General features: G+C 45.9%; 2 protein-coding genes across 6 annotated transcripts in view; one reads left to right on the top strand and one right to left on the bottom strand.

Annotated features, from left to right (window-relative positions):
* Positions 1-1,231: 1,231 nt before the first annotated feature.
* On the bottom strand, positions 1,232-10,022 carry pdk4 (pyruvate dehydrogenase kinase, isozyme 4). Of its 2 annotated transcripts, XM_028963587.1 has the most exons (11): positions 9,308-10,020; positions 9,045-9,186; positions 5,303-5,374; positions 5,033-5,217; positions 4,845-4,934; positions 4,621-4,698; positions 3,804-3,880; positions 3,416-3,514; positions 2,881-2,991; positions 2,607-2,720; positions 1,232-2,485 (listed from the first exon to the last, which is right to left on the bottom strand). In XM_028963587.1, exons 1-11 carry the CDS (start codon positions 9,423-9,425, stop codon positions 2,342-2,344), a joined length of 1,230 nt encoding a protein of 409 aa, XP_028819420.1. In that variant the 5' UTR covers positions 9,426-10,020; the 3' UTR covers positions 1,232-2,341. The 2 variants fall into 2 exon arrangements, 1 of the variants encoding a protein (XP_028819420.1); XR_003743294.1 differs by lacking the exons at positions 1,232-2,485; positions 2,607-2,720; positions 2,881-2,991 and having other exon boundaries at positions 3,418-3,514; positions 3,639-3,880; positions 9,308-10,022.
* A 1,702-nt stretch (positions 10,023-11,724) lies between these two features.
* The window catches only part of dync1i1a (dynein cytoplasmic 1 intermediate chain 1a), a 54,673-nt gene continuing 43,863 nt past the window's right edge, over positions 11,725-22,534 (top strand). The window contains exons 1-8 of one of the 4 annotated variants that reach the window (XM_028964277.1): positions 11,726-12,220; positions 12,398-12,551; positions 12,812-12,944; positions 13,042-13,156; positions 14,299-14,386; positions 16,154-16,159; positions 19,535-19,594; positions 20,428-20,543. In XM_028964277.1, the coding sequence (XP_028820110.1) occupies positions 12,825-12,944; positions 13,042-13,156; positions 14,299-14,386; positions 16,154-16,159; positions 19,535-19,594; positions 20,428-20,543 (505 nt within the window). In that variant the 5' untranslated portion in view covers positions 11,726-12,220; positions 12,398-12,551; positions 12,812-12,824. Of the gene's footprint in view, positions 12,221-12,397; positions 12,552-12,811; positions 12,945-13,041; positions 13,157-14,298; positions 14,387-16,153; positions 16,160-19,534; positions 19,595-20,427; positions 20,544-22,534 lie in introns of those variants that run through there. The other 3 variants (XM_028964278.1, XM_028964279.1, XM_028964280.1) reach the window with 3 other exon arrangements.

Raw genomic sequence — 22,534 nt, 5'->3', positions numbered from 1 at the left:
CACAGAACAGAAATTAGCCCCAGAGTTTTATATGCGCCGTTCCAGACTGCCATCTTCCCCAAAATTTCTTTGCTTTTATGTCGGTCTTAGTGGTCCCCTAATACTGTATCTGAAGTCTCTTTCCAATTCTCTGGGTGGAAAAAGCATGAGAATTGGGAGGTAACCTTTCCCCATATGATGTCATAAGGGGACAAATTCCAGATCAGTCTGAGCTGCTGCTCTCTGAGCACCGAATGGATAAAGCTTGCTTGCATGTTCATTCATCCACCTGCCACTTAGAATAGAATAATTAGCCCTGTCGATGTGTACACTTTGTCGACTGTTTAAAAAAATAAATAAAACGGGGGTGGGTGTACTACTGGTTGCAGGTTGCTTTAAATAAACCAATGCTTTAAACAGCTTTGAACAGTCAATGTGTTAAATAACCAGCAAATATGACGATACGACTGACATTCCCAATCACAAACGTTTATTGTTCTCCTTTTTTTATTTGCAGTGTTCTTACAGTAAAAACAAATCTGCACTCACAGTAGCTGCTGCTTTGAGGAAAATCGAAAAAGCGGACAATGCGCAAAGGAAAACATGTTATTTTGTAGATATAAACATATTTCATAGAGTTAGTTATAATCCCTTAGACACATCAACCGTACAAACACATTTTCCACAGTTATACGCATGTCACCCTCACTGCTTCAGGTCATTGTCAAAGAATACTAAGGATGCAGCAGAATGAGGTACATCTGGTACATTGAAACATTGGAGGTGTGTGAATGGAAGCTGGAAGACTGTAAAAACATAAAGGCAATATGCTAAATAAATGCCCATGTGCATTTATAAAAAATAATAAAATGACGATAAAAAGCATTTCTGCAGTTCCCTTGAAATGCCAACACATTTATGAAGGAGATGCTAAAATCTTTTTTCAAATTATAGCAATAACATGGCATATCATAAACAACCTGAGATTTATTACAATAAATGTTAATACCCACCAAAAATGTTATGGAAAAGCAAAAAGTTTGGCACTTCAGTGTTACTTTGATCATATATTTTGTTTCAGTCCACAAAAAAAAAAAAAAAAAGTACATTTTTTAATTATGTTATAGTTAGTTACAGCTTAGGAGAGGTAATTAATATTGCTACAAAATCCCAACACTATAGTCTAAAATCCTACATAATGTGGAGAGGTCCTATTATTATTTATTCATTCATTAATTTCTTACATAGAAACGGCAATTAAATTAATCTTTCTTTCTTTCCTTTTTTTTTTTTTTTTTCACTGTCACATACCTGAAATGTTAGATTAACACATGACTCGGGGCGCTATGCAGCCGTTCCAAATGCCTTTTAAAAAGTCATTTAACAAAGTGTTCACCTTACCCTCCTCTAACATTTTCCCCACATTTCACAAACAACAGTCAGGCTGCCTGTTACACACTAACTTTGTGGAAAAAGCCCCCGGCTGCAATTTATGTATATAAGGGTCCGTTTGTGTCGTCCGAATGTTTTAGATAAGCAGCAAGGTGGCATGTGTTCGGCCATTCCTAAACCACGTGGCCGCACCCACATAGCTCCCTGCCACATCAGTAAATTCTGATAAGGAATAAAACACTGCATTGGATATTGGCCGCTTAATATGCATGTCCCTCCATCCTTATCATAGCATATCAAAGACTGGTTTGCATTTTTTCTTCTTCTAGATGACCAGGTCCCTGTCAACAGTCAGTTAAAATATCTGTTCTCAATTTGTTCAGTGGTTATTTGTGGAAATGTGGGCCTTGGCCATTCTGAATTACCATGGGTTAAAGAAAATAAGAACACCTTCATTTATTTTTATGCTTAATACCTTCATGGAAATGGTGCCTAATGCCTGAATTACGTAGCAATAACATTTCCATGATTTCTGACAGATAAAAGTGTACAGTGTGAAGCTTTCACTTGGGTCATTGTTCTGTCATTTTTCCAAATCTGAAATGAGGCATCATGGATTTATATTGCTCACAGACCTTCAATAAAATCAAAACCTATAACAACAAAAGCCATAATAATAAAATCGCATTCAAAACCTTCAGCAGTGACGATTAAGTGAAAAACAAATCAAACTTTCAAATGTATCGGCGTTAAATAAAAGAGAAGAGTGTAACATTCATGAAGCGATTGGCTGTCCTCCTACCCCACTGAAATACCCAAATACTCAAGGTCACCTGTCCCATGGTGAATATGAATGTGTGGAGACTCCACTGTCGCTCGAATGTCCAGACTGGTTTCTCAGTTCGGTCCTTCTTTCCACAATCCTTCCTTTCTTCTTAGTGGCCTAGTGTTTTATTCTATTGTCTTTTGTTTACACACTGAACTCATACTTTCCTAGCTTTTTGGGGTCCCTGCTTGGGATGCTCCAGTCGTCCGCCTCTATGCTGGTCTGGTAGTGCCTTAAAGCAGACTTGTTGAAAACAGGCAGTCTCTCAACTGATTCTGAAGACAAGGCCTGGAAATAAAAAACAAATAAAATATTTTCTCTTTCAACGACCTGTCAGATAATTCCATGAATGTAATTTCTGGATGTAAAATTAATGTCGCATGAGCAGGAAAAACACGTCATAAAACACCTTCATGTAGATCACTGCTGACGTCCCATAGGACTCCATAGAGTAGAGCTGCAGGTCTCCCTGGAAGTACCGGGCATACAGGCGGGAAATGGGAAGGCCGTATCCGAAGCCAGCCTGTGGGGGCAACAGTTTAATCCAGGCCTGAGTGAATGATTAAAGTTATCCGGTGTAATTCTGGTAATCTGCAACCCTCTTTACTTCAGACAGTTTACACTTTACATGCCCCCTGTGTCTGATGGCATCTCGCTTTTCCATGAATAAACAGGGTTCTCACCAGCGGGGCGTTGCGGGCGTTTTCTATTACAGGGCTCGGGGCAGTTGTGTACATGTAGCTGAAAAGCTGCTCGATTTTCCTCAGAGGAACTCCACCCCCTCTGTCTGACATCTGCAGTTATCATAGTGAACAAAAGTCCTCATATCATCATTCATTTGAATACCATCAGTGATCTGACCAACACCAAACATTTGTTTCCATGCATAAAAATGCTCATACAAGTCACATGGTTGTCACGATAAGGAAAGATCTGATCATAATATCGCTACAGCTTTGGTTCTCAATATGTGGTACACATATCTCTGATGGTACTAAGGCTCCTTTTTTCGTAGATTTTAATGCCAGTCATAAAAGTGGTAGTATTCCAATGTGGTACTTAATGTGAAAATCACAGCACTAGAACATTGTGGGAAATCTCTTTTTCACGGCACCACGATGCCACCAACTCAAAACAATAGTAACAACACTGACGTTATTGTGCCAACAGAGTCGTCGTGCCGTTCCGGCACTGATACCCACCAGACTGGGCATTTACCTTTATTGTCAGGTCTTCAGAGCCCAGTGAGACCCTAACTTTGATGGGCGGGAGGGTTAAACTGGATTCATGGGTCTCTACAGTAGCCCTCATAGCATTCTGTGAAAAACAAGAAAGGCCACTGAAGCTCCGTGGGACACTTTGCCTTCCAGAAATAGACCCAATGTTGCCGTTCTTGGAGTGCTCACATTGTTAGATGCAAGATTAAGTGACATATACATACCCCAAAGACCGCGGGTGTTATGACGGTGCAAAAATAGTCTTTGCAACATAGCCTTCTATCTTGAAGCAGGTTATCGGGTCATACTTGGGTTATGATTGGCCCATGATGAGCTTTTTTTACAGTCATTACTAAAACCAAACATGCCAAAAAATATAAGCACAGTACCTTAAAGAGCTCAAAGAGGATATGATATAGGTGAGAGGGGACATAGACAATGTGTATAGGTTGACTGGGTTCTTTGGCTGCAATAGAACAGGAGAAAAACCAGAAAAAAATAAACAGAAAGTGACGAAAGTTCCATAGACGTAGAAATGGCTCTGTTCAATTCGTATATCTGGCTCAGGTTCGTTATTTGCACAGCAGTGATAAGAGTTTGTTCACCCTGGCGACTTTATGGTGACCTCATGCCTGATAAGTACGCTAGACATAATGCATTGCTTTTTTTCTAGCTGTCAAAATGATTTCAGAACACACATTTCACATAAATGATGAATGGCTCCTTGATTTACAAAATCTCAGAGAACATCTGAGAGAAAAAAATGGAAGTATGTATGTGCAAGTATGTGCATTTAACAATAAAGCAATAATCAATCTTAAGTATATGTGTTGGAAACTATTCCATTTAATAATGAACATTTTAAAACAACACACACACACACACACACACTATATGTTAACACACACACACTATTTGTTAACACTTTTTGCACACCTATGTAGGGTGAAACAGAAGGTGGGTTCCTGTTTCACCCCCACACACCTCTGTGATTATACGCTGCATTATATACATGTGCATGTCCTGGCATGTAGTTTGTAGATCGCCGTTTTTCACGGTCAAAAGCATTCCGACACCACCAACCCTACGCAAACGTGTACGGATACACCAAACCCCACAGGGCCGTTTACCGTGTGAATGTAACGGCTGTGGGCAACAATAACAAGGAAACTGAAACACGTGGAGGGGAAAAAAAAAACGTCTCACAGTTGACTTGTTGGATTTCCACTTCTGGGGACGTCAGGTAATACTGATCGCACAGCATCTTGGCACTCTCATAGGCATCTGGCCATGAGAAAATCAACACACACACACACACACACACACACACACATACACACAAACACAATGCAGATTTAACATGAAATTCCCAGCCAGTCGATCGCTACCGTCACAAAGTATCTTGGCGTTATCATCATGGGCGTTTTTACCTTTTATTACCTCGACTACATCACAACTGGGGTCGATGCTGCCGATGTGTTTAGGGTGGGCCGGATTGGTACTTCCATCGAAGATAAGAGCTTTAAGAGAGAAACAACAATCGGCGCCGCACTGTCCGAAACGAACCGACACCCGGTATTCTGGGAACGAATGGCGAGGAAGAATGAGCTGCACTCACAGTGTTGATTCATGAGCATTCGGGTCGAGATGCGGCTCGTGTAGAAGCGGTCCAGGAAGTACTGGACGTTCTGATTAGTCACCGGATCCACGTCAAAGGCCTCCTTGTACTCGATGACCCCCTGGGCCATGGTGGGCACCACGTTGTTGTGCCTGTTCCGTACGTTGATTAAAGTCTCCGTGAACCTGATAAAAAGGACAGTTAAATGCCCGTTCGTGCTCGCATGAACACGACATTTTCACCAGAAAACCTGGGTCAAACATGGCTTACTTCCTCAAGACATTTTTGTCTTCGGGATCTTTCTCCAGAAAGTCCACTATCTCCATGAGACTCTGTGCATACCTGGAGGGACAAAAGCAAACTTGAATGCACCTCGGCTGAAGGCGCTTTCAAGAAAAAGACAAGACGCCGGTTTTACTGCACCAAGCGTTCCATGTAAAAAAAAAAAACTAAAAAAAAAAAAAACGGGGAAAATCTGGCAAACAGCGATAAAATATATGATCTCCTGCCACACATCTGCAGAGACTCTCATGCTTAGACCCGCTCCAGCAGATAAAGCGCCAAAAAGCCCTTTCGCGTCAGCATGAGTCTCCGGAGACGTTGCCAGATTCCCTCGCCACAATCATGTAAAAATGTTAAATTATGGATTTTATTATTTTTTTTTTCCTTTTTACATGGAATTCACCTCAAATGTGACTGGACAGCATCTAGCCACAAAGCTTAGATCTACCAAAGCCGACCGACTTGCGTAGATGTGACCGAAATCCATCCCAACCCTTCAGCCAGCTCAGTAAATAAGTAAATAAAGTAAAGCTCAGGCTTGCCCTGTTAACCAGGTCCGCCATTGAGGAAATGAGTTTACACGGTTCGACTGGATTTCAGGTCTGGTGACGCGTCCACGAAGCAGTAACTAGAGACCCGGAGCACAGGCCGAGGAGACCCAGAACGCCGCACACATGCTTTTTACAGAGGCCTCCTGTAGAACATACGCAACAGGGGAGCAAGCTCGGGTACGGTACATACCATCAACCAACGACTGAGGGGTATAAACACAAGATGGGGGGGAGGGGGGGGGAAGAGAGAAAGAAGGCAGTCATATTTATGGCATCACAAACCGTCTGTGCTTACAGTACGCATGCAAAGCCCCTTCTGTCCCCCTTCTGTCCCTGTCCAAGCTCCTGTTATAGGCTACAAGAGTCTATGGAAGTAATGTTTTACTCATATTTTATATAGCACATCTCCACATGGCTCCAAGATCCATGTTCGTTCGTTCACTCCAAAACAGCCTCGCGGCTATTTGCATTAATCAGAATGAATGAATGTCTTTTAATGGGGAGGGGGGGGCTGCTGGAGGGGCCGATTAACCATTAAAGACCATAATATTTACAGGAACATAAACGGGTGACAATGACATGGGTCATTGTTCCCATGTTAATACGCATGTTAGCACGTGTTACTGAGGTGCAATGGCCGCGGTCTAAAAATAGCCTCCCAGGGCCCCATGTTGACCAATAGGAATACAGCTACAGGACAATGTGGCTTCTAAGTGTTCCTATTAAACCACATGCCTGACACTTTTATTGCTGAACCTCTGACCTTTGCCCCTCACCCCATCGCCTCCAAGCGTGCGACTCGCGGACGGAGCCTTCAAAATGCACTTCTGGAAGCACGGAAAGCGCTGAGCGAGCGAGGTTGCTTAACCCATGACCTTGTCCTAAGCCGACCTTTAAAACCGCAGCCACGCGCACACACGGGGCTTCCTGGTGAGCAGGCCACAGATAACGCGGAATAAACCTCACCGTCGCCTCCTTTATGACGCGCTAACAAAGGACGCGATCCGAGGGCTAAGTACAACGTAACCGGTAATAATAAATAATAAATAATAAAGTGAAGTGATTGTCACATGTGATACACAGCAGCACAGCACACGGTGCACACAGTGAAATTTGTCCTCTGCATTTAACCATCACCCTGAGTGAGCAGTGGGCGGCCATGACAGGCGCCCGGTGAGCAGTGTGTGGGGACGGTGCTTTGCTCAGTGGCACCTCAGTGGTACCTTGGCGGATCGGGATTCGAACCGGCAACCTTCTGATTACGAGGCCGCTTCCTTAACCGCTAGGCCACCACTGCCCCCACGTAGTGAGGTGGCCTCTCAACGCGTGACAACAGGGGGCCCGGCGCACTCGCGTAACGTGACCCCTTCACTCAAGAAACCCAGGGGCCGCGGACGGAACCCTGGAACACGGAAGGCCTCCTCAGATCGACACCGCTGTGTTTAAGAGGTCAGCGCCTCACGTGTCGCGAGATCCAGCCGGCCCCGCCCAACTTTACCGGAAGGTGGCTATCTCGGCCATTTCGGCTCGTACTCGTACAGCAGAAAGCAGATCAAAACGGAGCCTCTCGCCCCGTCTCATCTGCTTCAAATCCCACTTACTACCATTGTGTCCCTGAGCAAGACACTTAACCCTGAGTGTCTCCAGGGGGGGACTGTCCCTGTAACTACTGATTGTAAGTCGCTCTGTAAATACTGTAAATGTAAATGTAAGACTGTGACAGGATAACACAGACTAATTTTTACAGTCTGTAAAGAGAAAGGACGAAAGGAGACACATCAGGACGGTTCCTCAGACCGGGCCGCCTTCTCATCCAGTTTGTGGTGGACACGGGTCAGCATGCACGCATCAGAACCCACAGCGGCTCTTCTATTGGACGTTCCTTGGACAACTGACCACTGCAGACCAGGAGCTGCATTTTCATGCTTCGAGAATATGAAAGTGAAAGTGAAGTTATTTTCATTGTGATACAGTGCAGCACAGCACACGGTGCACACAACGAAATGTGTCCTCTGTATTTAATCGTCGTCCTTGGTGAGCAGTGGGCGGCCATGACAGTGCGTGGGGACGGCGCTTTGCTCAGTGGCACCTTGGCGGATCGGGATTCGAACCGGCAACCTTCTGATTACGGGGCCGCTTCCTTGACCGCTAGGGCCACCACCGCCCCCATATATAACTTCAGAACTATCCAAGGCGTTCATGGTCCATCATGTTCTACCAAAATTCAAGGAAAAAAACAAAAATGAAACAATAAGCTTTGAACCATAGTCAACTAATATCGCACATTAGACCGCAGCCCGGCTGTCACCCCTCCACGCCGTTCATGGTCCGGTGTCAGCGGGCGAAGGGGCGCAGACGGCTGCTCCGCATTCCAGGCCCGCCGATCCAAACTGAGTAACGCAGGCCAGAAGTAGCCATGATGCCACACCGCGATATCCGGGACTGGGAGGGTAAAGAAAGCCACGATGAGAGCCAAGGGTTCAACCCCCGCTTACTACCGTCGTGTCCCTGAGCAAAGACACTTAACCCAGAGTGTCTCCAGGAGGGGACTGTCCCTGTAACTGCTGACAGTAAGTCCCTCTGGATAAATACTCTGGTATTTATTAGGATAGATAGGGTGGTAGTAGCCTATGAACCAGAAGACCCAGGTTCAAATCCCACTTACTACCGTCGTGTCCCTGAGCAAGACACTTAATCCAGAGTGTCTCCAGGAGGGGACTGTCCCTGTAACTGCTGACAGTAAGTCCCTCTGGATAAATACTGTGGTATTTAATAGGATAGATAGGGTGGTAGTAGCCTATGAACCAGAAGACCCAGGTTCAACCCCCGCTTACTACCGTCGTGTCCCTGAGCAAAGACACTTAACCCAGAGTGTCTCCAGGAGGGGACTGTCCCTGTAACTGCTGACAGTAAGTCCCTCTGGATAAATACTCTGGTATTTATTAGGATAGATAGGGTGGTAGTAGCCTAGTAGCCAGAAGACCCAGGTTCAAATCCCACTTACTACCGTCGTGTCCCTGAGCAAGACACTTAACCCTAAGTGTCTCCAGGGGGGGACTGTCACTGTAAATACTGATTGTAACTTGCTCTGGACAAGGGCGTCTGGAAAAATGTAAACCGGGTCGAGTGTTCTGGTCGGGACCAGGACAGGTGACGGTGGTGACGGCGGGCGACGTTACCAGCTGTGCAGCAGCTGCAGGGACGGGGTCCCCAGGAGCTTGTCGGGGAGGAAGTCGATCTCCTTCATGATGTTGGCCAGCCTGACAGGAAGCTCCTGCCTCAGGAACGTGAAGGAGGTCTTCTCGCAGGCGTTGGCGGACCCTGCATCAACGTAATGGTGCTTGTTGAGTTTTTATCGCTTCGAGAAGAAAGGCGACACTTTGCATGCATGCACTGGCTGAGAGAGGGAAAGGGGGGGTGACGGCGGCACAGCCCAACTTGCCAAAATCGATGAACTGCTTCATTGACAGCGGCGACGGGGAGAACTTGGAGAAGCGGTCCACTTGCTTCGGGATGCTCATCTTGGCTCCGTTCTTCAGCAGGAGCTGCGCGAACTTCATGTTGGCGCAGTCTGTGGCCGTTCACCTCCGGCGATGAGAGAAAAACGCTCTTCTCACGGACCCCCAGATGTCGGGGGTGTCTAAAAAAGCGCCCGGGTCGCGGAGCTCGCAGACAGGAGGTCCCCGGCGTCGCAGGGCTCAGCTTGCGTGGTCCATCCTCGGCGGGCCAGTGACAGTCGCCCCTCCGCCGGGCTGCCAGCGAAAACACAGCAGAGCTGCTGGGAAGCCGCGTTGCCAGGTGTCGCAGGAAGCGCGCCGATATCGGGCGCGCAACCGAGCCGGAAATCGACCGCTCGCCCCAAAAGCAGTTTAAGGACGTGTTGTGGCACTACAAAGCTTTCATATTTTCATATTTTCCGACCAACGAAGTGAAAAAAAGAATCGAGACCGGACTTGCGTCATATACGCGGATTTGGCAACACCGCCGAGAGGGTCGTGAGGTGTTGCACGTCCTCGAACGGCGAAAACACACCTGCTCTGTTCTGGCAACGTGAAATCTTCGCCCGGGTCGTGTTTATTACGGACAAGCGACGTGCGCTCTGCTGCCGCGGAGAAAAGCGCCTTCTCGGGATCGAAATCTATAAGTTGTGGTTCTATACGCAAAATGTCGCCGCTGCGCATGCGCAGACGTAATTGGAACAAAGGTCGCGGCGGGGGGAGGGCTTGGCCCCCTTCTGGGAGTCAAAATGGAACAGAAATAGACATGGCAGTCATGTACACATACGTGGTGCCAACCGCAGAGGTTCCTCTAGATGTTTGATAACGGGGTGACGTGACTGTGAACGCGTGTGGGGTGCGCTGTGCACAAACAGGCAGGCCGTGACCCCCACATGGGCCCATGGGACACGGGCACAACAAGCGCCTACATTTACATTTACGCCATTTACCAGACGCCCTTATCCAGAGCGACTTACAATCAGTAGTTACAGGGACAGTCCCCCCCTGGAGACACTCAGGGTTCAGTGTCTTGCTCAAGGACACAATGGTAGTAAGTGGGGTTTGAACCTGGGTCTTCTGGTCCGTAGGTTTGGTTCTGGTTTCAACCGATCTTCTAAACATATTTCAAACGGTCCCGCGTGGTTCTACACCCGCCATTGTTTACCTCTAAGTAGAAATGCTCTGGGTTCCGAAGTTTTATTGTCATTTCAGCTACATGCGTGTTAGACGGTACAAACGGAACCTGGCGCTACATGTAACGTTCAAACAATTCAACAGTTACATACTGACCACATGAAGTGCAAGAGTAACATTTAAAAAAACGTTTAATGACAGGCAGCGCTAAATAAATGTGTAAATAAATAAATCAACAAGTAAATAAATAAATGTGTAAAATGATTGTCATCGTGAAACAGAAGATGTGTCCTCGGTTTTCAACCGTCACCCTTGGCGAACAGCATGTGGGGACAGTACTCTGCTCAGCGGATATTTGGCGGTTCGGGACTCGAACCTGCTTCCTTACCCGCCAGGAAAATTTGGCACTCTAGTTTAAGTCACTTTAGTGTCATCTTGGCTATTTACAGGCCAGTATACCGAGCCAGTTACAACCAAACAAGAAACAAATAGGCATAGATGGAGTATGCACATTAAAAAAATGGATAAGTATCTGTATACTTTAAGCTAGAAATACAATATATGTCAACTTTAACAGGAGATTGTCGTCCACAAAGCAGCGTGTTCCTCACTGAGACAGTGATGATCTAACAAAGTTAGTGGTTGTCCTAGCGTTTAAGGAAGTGGCCCCGTAATCAGAAGGTTGCCGGTTCGAATCCCGATCCGCCAAGGTGCCACTGAGGTGCCACTGATCAAGGCACCGTCCCCACACACTGCTCACTCAGGGTGATGGGTTAAATGCAGAGGACATTTCACTGTGTGCACCGTGTGCTGTGCTGCTGTGTATCACATGTGACAATCACTTCACTTTATAAAGTCTGTTGACCCGATAGCACCTGCCAGATGGGAGGAGTCCGTGTGAGGGGTGTGAGGGTGGAGCACGATGCCCTCCTGCTGCTCCACGCACGACAGTCCTGTCACGGCGCCGGCGACATTGTCCACCGTGCGGTCCTGTGGGTGATGGGGTGGCACAGCACGCGGTGACACAGTGAAATGTGTCCTCTGCTTTTAACCATCACCCTTGGTGAGCAGTGAGCAGCCATGACAGGTGCTCAGGGAGCAGCGTGTGGGGACGGTGCCTTGATCAGGGGGACCTCAGTGGATTTGAACCGGCAACCTTCGAAATATGGGGCCACTTCCTTAACACCTAGGCCACCACTGTGAGCTCGGCAGCTGCTTTAACAGCCTGTTTTAGCTGCTGGTCTGGACACTCTCAATGATGAGGACGGGCGGAGGAAGGTTGGCCCGCTGCAGGCATCTCAGCAGGTGTTTTTGGTGATGGAGGTGGTGTTGGTGGTCCATGTGAGGTGTTCACAGTCTCTACCGTCTCCTTGGTTGCTCTCACTGCATTTTAATCAAATTCCTTGTAAGTGCTTGCACATACTTGGCCAGTAAACACGATTTTGATTCTTATTCTGAACCAAAAAAAAAAAAAAAAAGAAAACGCCTGCAGTGGCCGCCGTTGTCCGCTAGGCGGCAGCGCCGGGCGGCGCCGGATGGAAATTAGAACCCATAAGGTGCGGGGTGGACGGACGCCGCAGCTCGTCCTTTCCTCCCCAGGACACTCCATCACCCATAGGACCGCACGGTGGACGATGTCGCCGGCGCCGTGACAGGACTGTCGTGCGCGGAGCAGCAGTGACACAGCGTCATTTCATCAGCAGTGACACGGCGTCATTTCAAAGGTATGACGTGCGATTTTATTTTTATTTTTTCCTGGGCTTCTCGGTGGCTCGACGTCATTCCTGCACATCTGCGTCCCACCACTCGAATATAAGTATATTGCAAACGTGACGTCACGTCACATTCACTGTCAGTGACGTCATACGATCATTTTATTTTATTTTAATTAATTTTTTTAGTGCACGGTACGCATGCACTTGTGCTGTGGTCAGATTCTCTGTGCACCGGGACATCCGGACTTCAGGCCTTCGGCACACTGCACTGTCACCGTTGGTGACACGCCCCATCCCCGGCCTGTGGCTGTGTGACCCTGATTTGAAAGACAGCATTTTGGTGAGTAATTTTACATCCGGCTGTACACATACAGTACTCATTCCACGCACAACATGGTCCGCTGCCCGTGATGCCTGTTCTTTCGTCTCGTTTGTAATCTTTATATTGTGTATCGTCTGCAAACGAGATCTTTAATTTAATGGGTTCTAAGTGCATAAATTTGTCTCATTGAGGATTCTGCTCCAGAACCCTCTTGCAATTTGAATTGTTGCCTGTTTGCTTCAGCCACAGTCAGTAATACTCTCCTCCTTTTCCCCAAGCGAGAGGGAAGAAATGGCGGACAAAAGTGACCTGAAAGCAGAACTGGAGCGCAAAAAGCAGCGCCTGGCCCAAATTCGGGAGGAGAAGAAGAGGAAGGAGGAGGAGAGGAAGAGGAAAGAGACGAGTGCCAAAGTCAGTCCGAGCACCACCTGCCACCGAAGCGCTCGAGAAAGACCGTGATGTGTGTGTGTTTGTGTGTGTGTGTGTTTGTGTGTGTGTGTGTGTGCAGGCGGAGGCGCAGCAGAAGGTGGACGCCGCCCCGGAGGACTCGGACTTGGATCGCAAGCGCAGAGAGACTGAAGCGCTGCTGCAGAGCATTGGGATCTCGCCGGAACCGTCACTAGGTATGAAAAAGCTTCATCCATTTCATGACAGTGCCAAATCATAAAAATGGGCCGTGCCTTCTAATGAATAATTACGTGGTTAATGTTTCTAATGGTATTTTTACTCAAATGAGAAATGCTAATCCACTGATTGTCTAGAAACCCCTTGAAAAGTTGCAGAAGGGGGACGCCTAGTGGCGAGATAGCAGCATGGCATGCATAAAAGATTCAAGATTGAAGATTCGAGATTCAAGATTGGTTTGTTGTCAGTACAACAGCATACACAGTATAGTGTGTATTGAAATAATATTTCACACAGACCCCCCCATAGTGCAATCATAAAAGAAAAATATAAACGTACAGTACAGGCCAGACGTTTGAACACACCTTCTCATTCAATGTGTTTTCTTTATTTTCATGACCATTTACGTTGGTAGATTCTCACTGAAGGCATCAAAACTATGAATGAACACATGTGGAGTTATGTACTTAACAAAAAAAGGTGAAATAAGTGAAAACATGTTTTATATTCTAGTTTCTTTGCTCTGATTACTGCTTTGCACACTCTTGGCATTCTCTCGATGAGCTTCAAGAGGTCGTCACCTGAAATGCTTCTCCAACAGTCTTGAAGGAGTTCCCAGAGGTGTTTAGCACTTGTTGGTCCAGCTCACCCCAAACCATCTGGATTGGGTTCAGGTCCGGTGACTGTGGAGTCCAGGTCTCAAGTATATAACTCCACATTCTAACTGAAGGCATCAAAACTATGAATGAACACCATTCATAGTTTTGATGCCTTCAGTGAGAATCTACCTATGTAAAAGGTCATGAAAATAAAGAAGACACATTGACTTAGAAGGTGTGTCCAGACCTTTGGCCTGTACTGTAAATACACACTAAACCAAACTATACTAACTAAAACTAAAGCTTAATTACTGTACAGGTTATCTCTTGAGGAGAAAAGTGAAAGGACTCTTGTAAAGCACAAAAAAATGTTTGTGCTATTCAGAAACGATACAAAAAGTGTCTCACAACGTTCTGGTGGCCAAATCTTGAAGTAATGATGAGCTATGAGCTAAATTGCTTAGAATTTTCCAAGTAGAAATATGCGTATGTTTGCATTTGCCTCAACATCTACACTATTTTAACCTTGTTGCTGTTCTCAGTCCCGACCCCCATGTCCCCCTCAAAGTCAATGAGTACCCCCAGTGAGACGGGCAGTCAGGAGTCGGTGGACGGGGCGGCCGCCAGCAGGTACGTCAGTCTTGTTTCCGTGCTGCCAGTGAGACCGGTTGTCTAGCACATGTACAGTAATGTCTACGTTTGTGAAAGTGAAGCGATTGTCATTGTGAAACACTGCAGCCCAGCACACGGTGACAAGGTGAAATGTGTCCTCTGCATTTAACCGTCACCCTTAGTGAGCAGTGGGTGGCCATGACAGGTGCCCGGGGAGCAGTGTGTGGGGACGGCGCTTTGCTCAGTGACACCTTCCGATTACGGGTCCGCTTTCTTACCCGCTAGGCCACCACTTTTTCCTGTGCTTCCGACTCACCCCCCGGGTCAGCCTGCATATAAAAGCAGTCGCAATGTTTCTTACGTAGGTGGAAGTTTAGCACTGTTCAAGTTTTAGGCAATAGTGAAACTAATGCGAGTTTTTTCACTTGTGTTAAAGAGAAAAACAAATAATAATTAATAAAGGTCCCCTATTATGACATTTCGTTTGCTTGCATATCGGTCTTGTTGGTCCCCTAATACTGTATCTAAAGTCTCTTTCCAAAATTCCGGTTGGTGTAGAATTACAGCCACTCTGATCCGGTCCCACGATGAGATTTCCCAGGACGCACCGTTTCGCCGTCTGTAGCTTTAAATGCTAATGAGGAGGAGAGGGGCGGGACGAGGAGGAGAGCGGCCTATAGAAGTTGAGGAGGCGTTCACGGGAATGACGTCATCAACACCGTTCACCAACCACGATGTTTGGTGCAGACAGGAAGTCGTGTCGACGTTTTTCCAGAAAAAATCAAATGAACCCGTTGGATCTTCAGAGTCTCGCGTGACGGAACTAAAAAATACTTTCGTGCTCATTTTTTAACTTCCAATTGCTGAGCAACTGACACTCAACTGACAAATGATGGTCGGTGGAGATAACGTGTTAGGGGAGGGGCGGGAAATTCTCTGGGCGGAAAAAGCATGAGAAACGGGAGGTAACCTTTCCATTTATGATGTCATAAGGGGACAAATTCCGGATTCGACCGTCTGAGCTGCTGCTCTCTGAATGGTGAAGCAGAACGACCAAAACGCCCTTTACACCTATCGCCATTTCTAGCCACTGCAAGACAATAGACATTAATGTTAAATTATCTCACAAAGGGACATTTTCATGATAGGGGACCTTTAAAGTCTGGAGGGCAAGATTTCTATACACACATCATGTCAAGAAAATAATGAATTTCTGCAATAAACGCTTTAGATGATGACATGGGGTGGGGTGTTGCACCGTGTGTCGTGAATTAAAAAAAGCTATGTCTGCTCGGAGTTAACTTTTATTACAGTGCGAATAATGGGTATTCTGACCATACAAATATCCGAGCACATAATTATGTGCCATTGTGACGTTGGGATGAGTCACAATGCTGTTGCTTGCAGGGAGGCCACCACGTAACCAGAAACGTCATCTTGTCCTTCACAGCACAGACAGTTGCCGCATTAATGCATTAATAGGCTAATAAGGCGGAGTCGTCGTTGGCACCAGCAGGGTTAGAAAGAGTGAAGTTGACACGCGTGACTTTGCAGGTCAGCTGGCCACGTCAAAAACAGGCATCTGAGGCAACACACACATATTGCACACGTGTTGCTGTTCATATCTGAGGCGTGGTGACATGAAAGCGCCCGGGAGGCTCTCGGCAAGGTTACGGACGTCCGGGCAGAGACGGAGAGGGGGGGTCAGCAGGCAGGAACGGTGTAGAGGTGGACGCTGACCACTGGCTCTTGCTCTCTCTTGCTTCTCCTGAACGGGGACCGCAGACATAGGTAAGCGCGAGCGTTCGGTGTGGTTGTGCCGACTCTACCGATCACGCGACCATTTCATCACTTCAGGCCGCCGCCGATGCTCCATGGCTTTCCAGCACATCGGCTGCAGTGACATAGAATAAACTTGCTTGAATAAGCTGAAAGGTTATTTTGTCACATATATAGTTATATAGGTATGATAATAATTCAGTGTTAAAATTAAAGCAATAGTAAAAGTGTAAAATATTGGACATTTATACATAATCTGGGTCATATTAGTACAGTCCCTGACAAAAGTCTTGTCGCTTTAAATATTTTGTAGAAACACCAGCTACTAACCTGACCTAAATGTTATTAACCTAAAATGTTAATAAATCAATTGGTGTTAGAAATAGCAATAGAAATATGAAACGCTAAAACCCTACAAAATGATGTCTAATGCATTGAAATGAATTAGTTACACTAATAAAAGATTCATCATTTAATCCAGACAGAGAGGTCACATTTTGACAAGGCAAACGTTTTTGTCGCCTATACAGAAATTGAACAAATTTACTGCAAATACAAAAGTATGTCAACAAATTAAGTAGTGGTGCGGTGAGATCCAAATGTAATATCTTGTATGACTTCCATGAGCTTGAAGGACTGCATCCATGCGGATGAAGTCATCAGGAATAGCAAAGAAAGCAGTCTTGCAGGCCTCCCAGAGCTCATTAATATTCTTTGGCTTCGTCTTCCATGCTTCCTCTTTCATCCTACCCCACACATGCTCAATGATGTTCATGTCTGGTGACTGGGCTGGCCAATCCTGGAGCATCTTGATCTTCTTCACCTTCAGGAACTTTGTGGAGATGGAAGTATGTGATGGAGCACCATCCTGCTGCAGAATTTGGCCTCTTTTATGGTTGGGAATATAAAAGGTAGCTAAGATTTCTTGGTATTTTAGACTATTGATGTTGCCTTCCACCCTGCAGATCCCTCGCACACCCCCATACTGGATGGAACACCAGACCATGATTTTTCCGCCACCATACTTCACTGTTTTCTGGGCGGATCCATGCGGGCTCCAGTAGGTCTCCTGCGACTGTGGTGTAATTCAACAGAAGGTTCATCTGAAAAATCCACCTTCTGCCACTTTCCCAGCATCCATCCTTTTAGCAGGCTGTGGGCCTTGGCAAATGCCACACGGTTTTTCCAATTGATTTTTATTTAGTGCTGGCTTCTGGGCACAGATTCGACCGTGGAGGACATTTCGAGACAGAATCCGACAAACTGTTCTGGTTGACACGGGGACTTCAGGTGACCAGGTCTCGTGGAGCACTGCTGCAGTGGAAAATGGGCCGGCCTTGGATTTTTGAGCCAACAAACGCTCCTCTCGAGCAGTTGTCTTGCGGGGTCTGCCTGACCTGGGCTTGTCAAAAAAACATCTCCAGTCTCTACACGTTGAAGGTGCCTGCCACATCAGCAGAGGATCTGGTCTTCAGCCTCTTGATAATCAACACTTTAGTCTCAGGGTGAATCTCAGGCATGTTTGCAGAGGTCTAGTTGCAGTTGATGTGAAGGTCTAGTGTACCGGGGTTCTTTTTATACACACCATTATAAGTCACAGGTGAAGCTCATATGACAAGGCGACAACACTTACGTCTTAAGTCACTTACGTCAATGGACTCAATGGGCCTTACGAAGCTTTGAATATTAAAATACTTTTATACTTTTATGACTTTTAGCCAAAAAAAATCTTGATTGGAAATAGATTCCATCAGCACTTGAGGTCAATGTGTACACAAGCGACAAGACTTTAGTCAGGGACTGTGGAGCCTCTGCGTTCTCGCGGCCTGGATTCGGCACCGACTCCCGCCCCGGCTTCCTCATGCAGAGAAGCGCTCTGTAATTAAAGATCATGTGACACGCGCCACCCGCCCCAGTTCCTGTCACCGCGCTGGAGGGGACAGGGTGGCCGCTCGTGGGCGGGCTGATCATGTGGCACGCAGAGCCGATGCTGTCACGGAGACGCCACCGATCCTGCGGCAGCCATTTCATCTCGCAGGAGAAGCCGCGGCGTGCATGTTAGGGGAGGTCTGCGGGGTCCTCCGGTGGCCTCTGCTGTGTGGCTAGGGGGACCAGAGGGACTCTATGGTCACAGTGCCATTAGTAAGCACACAAGTCCAAAAAATCTATACTTTTTGTAAGAGGATAGCGCTGTTCTTCCCCTATTCCCACAATCACCTTCTCAGGCTCGGAAAAGCACACATATTAATGGAATCAAAGGAGCTGTACTTTTTAAGCAGCTTATTTGTGGCCTTGTTCTTGGTCACATTAGTATGCATCATATTATTAAATGATCATAAAGGTAATAAAAATGTTTCATCTATTGTTTGATAGAAAATAAACGGCCCTGAAGTAAGGTTTTTTAATGCAAAAGACGCCTTTGACCTGGGTGAACAAGCCCCATGGTTAGTGCTGTGCTTTGCACCAGTCGGAAAACTAAATATGTACTTTTCTGTCAAGTAAATAAATGAATATATATAAATAAAAGTCCGAAGGTCCCCCTCCCAGCCACTAAGGTCCTTTTTTTTTTTTAAATGAGAATGTGAGCGGCCATTGCTTATTGCTGAGTGCATGGCAATGCGAACGACATATATGAAAGAAATTCATTTATGCAGCAGCCAAGCATGTGCTGCACAGTTTGTGTTACATGAAGTGTAGTGTGATATTCCATACTGTACAACATACATTCAAATGTCATACTAATTCATACACATCAAAAGCATTAACCAATTTTTCATCAGATTGCTTCTTATTCTATGAATTATAGCCGCAAAATGTATTTTTATATTTATATTGTATATATTTATATCTTCATATCTTAATCACAGTCGTTAGACTAGTACATAACAAGACAATTTAAAAAGTCAAATAACAAGTATATTTAATTTTATTGGCCAGCCAATATATTAATATAAATTTAGCTCACTGTATTCCATCAGTCTTTTGTCGTTTTTGGCCAAGGCAAATTTGCCTGAATTTTTAAAGAATCTCTATTGAAGCACTTAGCCTGAAGAGACCATGTAATATAGTATTTTATTACTGTGTCTACTAATATACTAATGGAATGTATTACTGACAATGTTCATTATCTAATGTTGACAATAAAACAAAATATATCACTAGAGTAGCGTTAGACTAGCGTTCTTTACTATGGTATTTTATGGTATCAGAACCTGATGTAGCACATGTTTGGTTGACCCCTGTGTTTCTATGATCATCCCTTCTGTGTGTGTGTGTGTGTGTGTGTGTGTGTGTGTGTGTGTGTGTGTTTGAGCGTGGGTCACCATGGAGGCTAATCTCGCATGTTCTCTCCCTCCCCTGTGTGGCGCCCCCTGCTGCCCCCTTGAGGACCCTGCAGTGGGACACTGACCCCTCTGTGCTGCAGCTGCAGGCCGACTCAGAGCTCGGGTACCTGTTCCCTCACTCCCCGTCTCTCTCCCTCTCTCCCTCTCTCTCTCTGTCTGTCTCATCGCTCACGTTTCTCAGCCTCATTTGCTCTAAAAGGAAGTATCATGTCAAACAATCTAAATCTCCTCACGTGCAGTCTGCATGCCTGTGTGCAGTAAAATTATTGTTATAAAGCAACCTGATGATTTTATCATTATTTTTAAAGGCTTGTTAATGCGTGTGTGTGTGTGTGTGTTTTATTGCCATAATGGTGGAATGCTTCTATGAATGCTTCTACAATTGAGTGTATATTCACACCCAATTAGCCCCTTAACCGACCACTCATTCCCAGTCCGTGTGAAACTGAAGTGATTGTCATTGCGAAACACTGCAGACGAGCACACGGTGACACAATGAAATGTGTCCTCTGCATTTAACCGTCACCCTTAGCGATGGTGAATTTGTGTCAGAAGTGGGATTCGGAGACTAGAATTCCCGCTCATTCGTAAGGTATAACCTTGAGTCTGGCAGCTTAGACCATGTTCCATGTAGTGAAACGCAGTTTACTGAGTAACAAACTCCGGTGCAGATTTTTGTGACATTTTTGGGTCTCGTTGAAATGTTGACTGAATGATAGATTGAGTGCAAAGAATGTGAACTGGGGTACTGAGAATGCTGTATAAAACCATGGTGGTGATGTGGCAGCGATCCATGCTGTGGGAGCAGGTCTGACCTGGCTGTTTTTCGCTCATCTTCCTGTGTGTATTTGTGTGTGTGTGTGTGTGTGTTGTGCTATAGTCAGTGTTGCTGGTGTGCGGTTAAGCTGCTAAATTTGACGACTTTTGTGTCTGCAGGCGGAGGATGCATCGGCTCGGGGCCTCAAAGATCACACAGGTAGACTTCCTGCCGAGAGAGGTGGTGGCCTACTCAAAAGAGACCCAGACGCCCCTGGCTGCGCACCACTCGGAGGGTACGTGGACGGCTGCCTTCGCATGCTCTACTCGTCCTGTCCCCAACTGTCCCTTTCCCCAACCCATAAAAACGAAAGGCACCATTCATTTTCACGCGTACGTTGACACCCCCCAAAAAACGCTCCCTATCTGGAAAAAATGCCTTTTTACTATACCCCTGTCAGAGCAGGAAAGTTCTTTTTAGCCAAAGCTGTACGGGTTCTAGTTGCCCATTGCAACTCTTTACCAGACAACCTGTTGGAAGATATTGACATTTTCTTCTGAAATGCAGACACCGCTTTACGCCAAATGAATCCTTGGCGGGCAAAACGACCAAAGCTTTCTAAACTTGGGTACTAAAAGGAACTGTTTGCATCGGATCGCGCTGGCCGGGCCAGAGTGGCATCTCCACCGCCTGCTGGCTTCTGGAAAACCTCCGGCAGATTTTAAAAATCCATTTGACCAGCGCAGGCCCCCATTTCCTGAGAGAGAGGCCTGAGAAGTGGCCCTTTGAAAAAGAGATGCCTGCTTGTCAGGAGCCCTCCGCCTCCACCCCCCTCAAAAAAAAAAAAAATCACAGTAACCGCATTGACTTGTGCTTTAAGTGGATGCAGGCCCTGGGTAACTCAAGATGGCTTCTGTGAGAACATCACTTGGAATTCTGCCGGGCCGTCCGCCGCTCCCAAGGGAGCACCCACCATTTTCTCGCTCAGATCTCCGTAGAAACAGATAGTCCCAAATCACTGACTGTGCCATCTAGGGTATTGTCGGCTCCAGGTGTATACTAAGTAAAAAGTCCCCAAATGAATGTTTTATGTGATGAGTCAAGCATCTATAATAAAAATAACAATGATTATTATTGTTATTATTATTATAAGCTAAATCAAGTAACATGTGTCCCAGGTTCTATCATTTTGTCCCTGAGCAAGACACTTAACCCTGAGTGTCTAAAGGGGGGGGGCTGATAAGTTACCGGTCACAATGTTATGGCTTATGGGTGTAAATTACACACAATCAAATAGCAGCCAATAGTGTTGACAATACAGCCATGTGGGACTCGGCCAAAAAAAAAGTGACGCATAATCTAATATATGAAATTAAAACCATATTGAGTTGACAGTTACATTATTTTTGTATTGTTTTAGTCAGTTCAAACATGATTTGTGTTTTTTGTTTTTTGCTACTATAAATGAAGATTTTAGAGAGAAACACACCTCTGTGGATATATTCCGTGTGTTTAAAACTTGGACAGGTTGGTCAGGGTACCTTGAAGAATCGGTTATTTATTTATTTTAATCCACAGTTTGTAAGGCTGCAGGTCCCAATGTGAGGTTGGGTCCCGTGCGCCTTCCATCTGTAATACGTGTAATACGGTGATGTGTAATACGGTGCAGTACAGCATAGTATTGGATTACATTTGGTGTTATAACATGAAAATAAAAGTATGCCCTGTATAATAGGAACAGAAGGTTTTCGTTTAGAAAATTATAAATGCTTAACCAGGCTGCAATGTAGCCGCCAAGGTTGTGAGTATGAATCCCGGCTTGGACCTTGTGTGGGCGGAGCTTGATCGCACGGGTTTCCTCTGGGTTCTCCGGTTCTTGGTGAATGGGCGACTCCGAATTGTCCGTATGTGCGAGTGTGATCTGGTGCCCCACCCTCTGCCCATTTTTTTTTCCGGGATGGGATCACAGACCTAAGCAGGTACACGCAGTTATGGGAAGTGGGTGGGTGGGTGAGTGAGAGAGCGAGTGAGAGTGCTTAACCAGGGGTGTTTAATTAGCTTTTTACATTACAACGAGCTCACATTATTCCCTTGATTTCTACATACCAATACAGCATTAGTCTCTTAGCATGGTTAATGGTTCACACGAGGGTTCAGGATCTCGACTGGTGGCCCTCAAACGACCACAGTAGTGATTTTAATCCCCCTGCCCTCAGTGCACCATTTCATGCACTTGAATTGTATTTTTTTAACTCGATCATATTTGAAGCATCATATTCCAATTAT

The sequence above is a fragment of the Denticeps clupeoides genome, chromosome 20 (genome assembly GCF_900700375.1).
Source record: "Denticeps clupeoides chromosome 20, fDenClu1.1, whole genome shotgun sequence".
In the NCBI taxonomy this organism is placed as follows: domain Eukaryota; kingdom Metazoa; phylum Chordata; class Actinopteri; order Clupeiformes; family Denticipitidae; genus Denticeps; species Denticeps clupeoides.
This window is presented reverse-complemented; position numbering and strand designations above follow the sequence as displayed.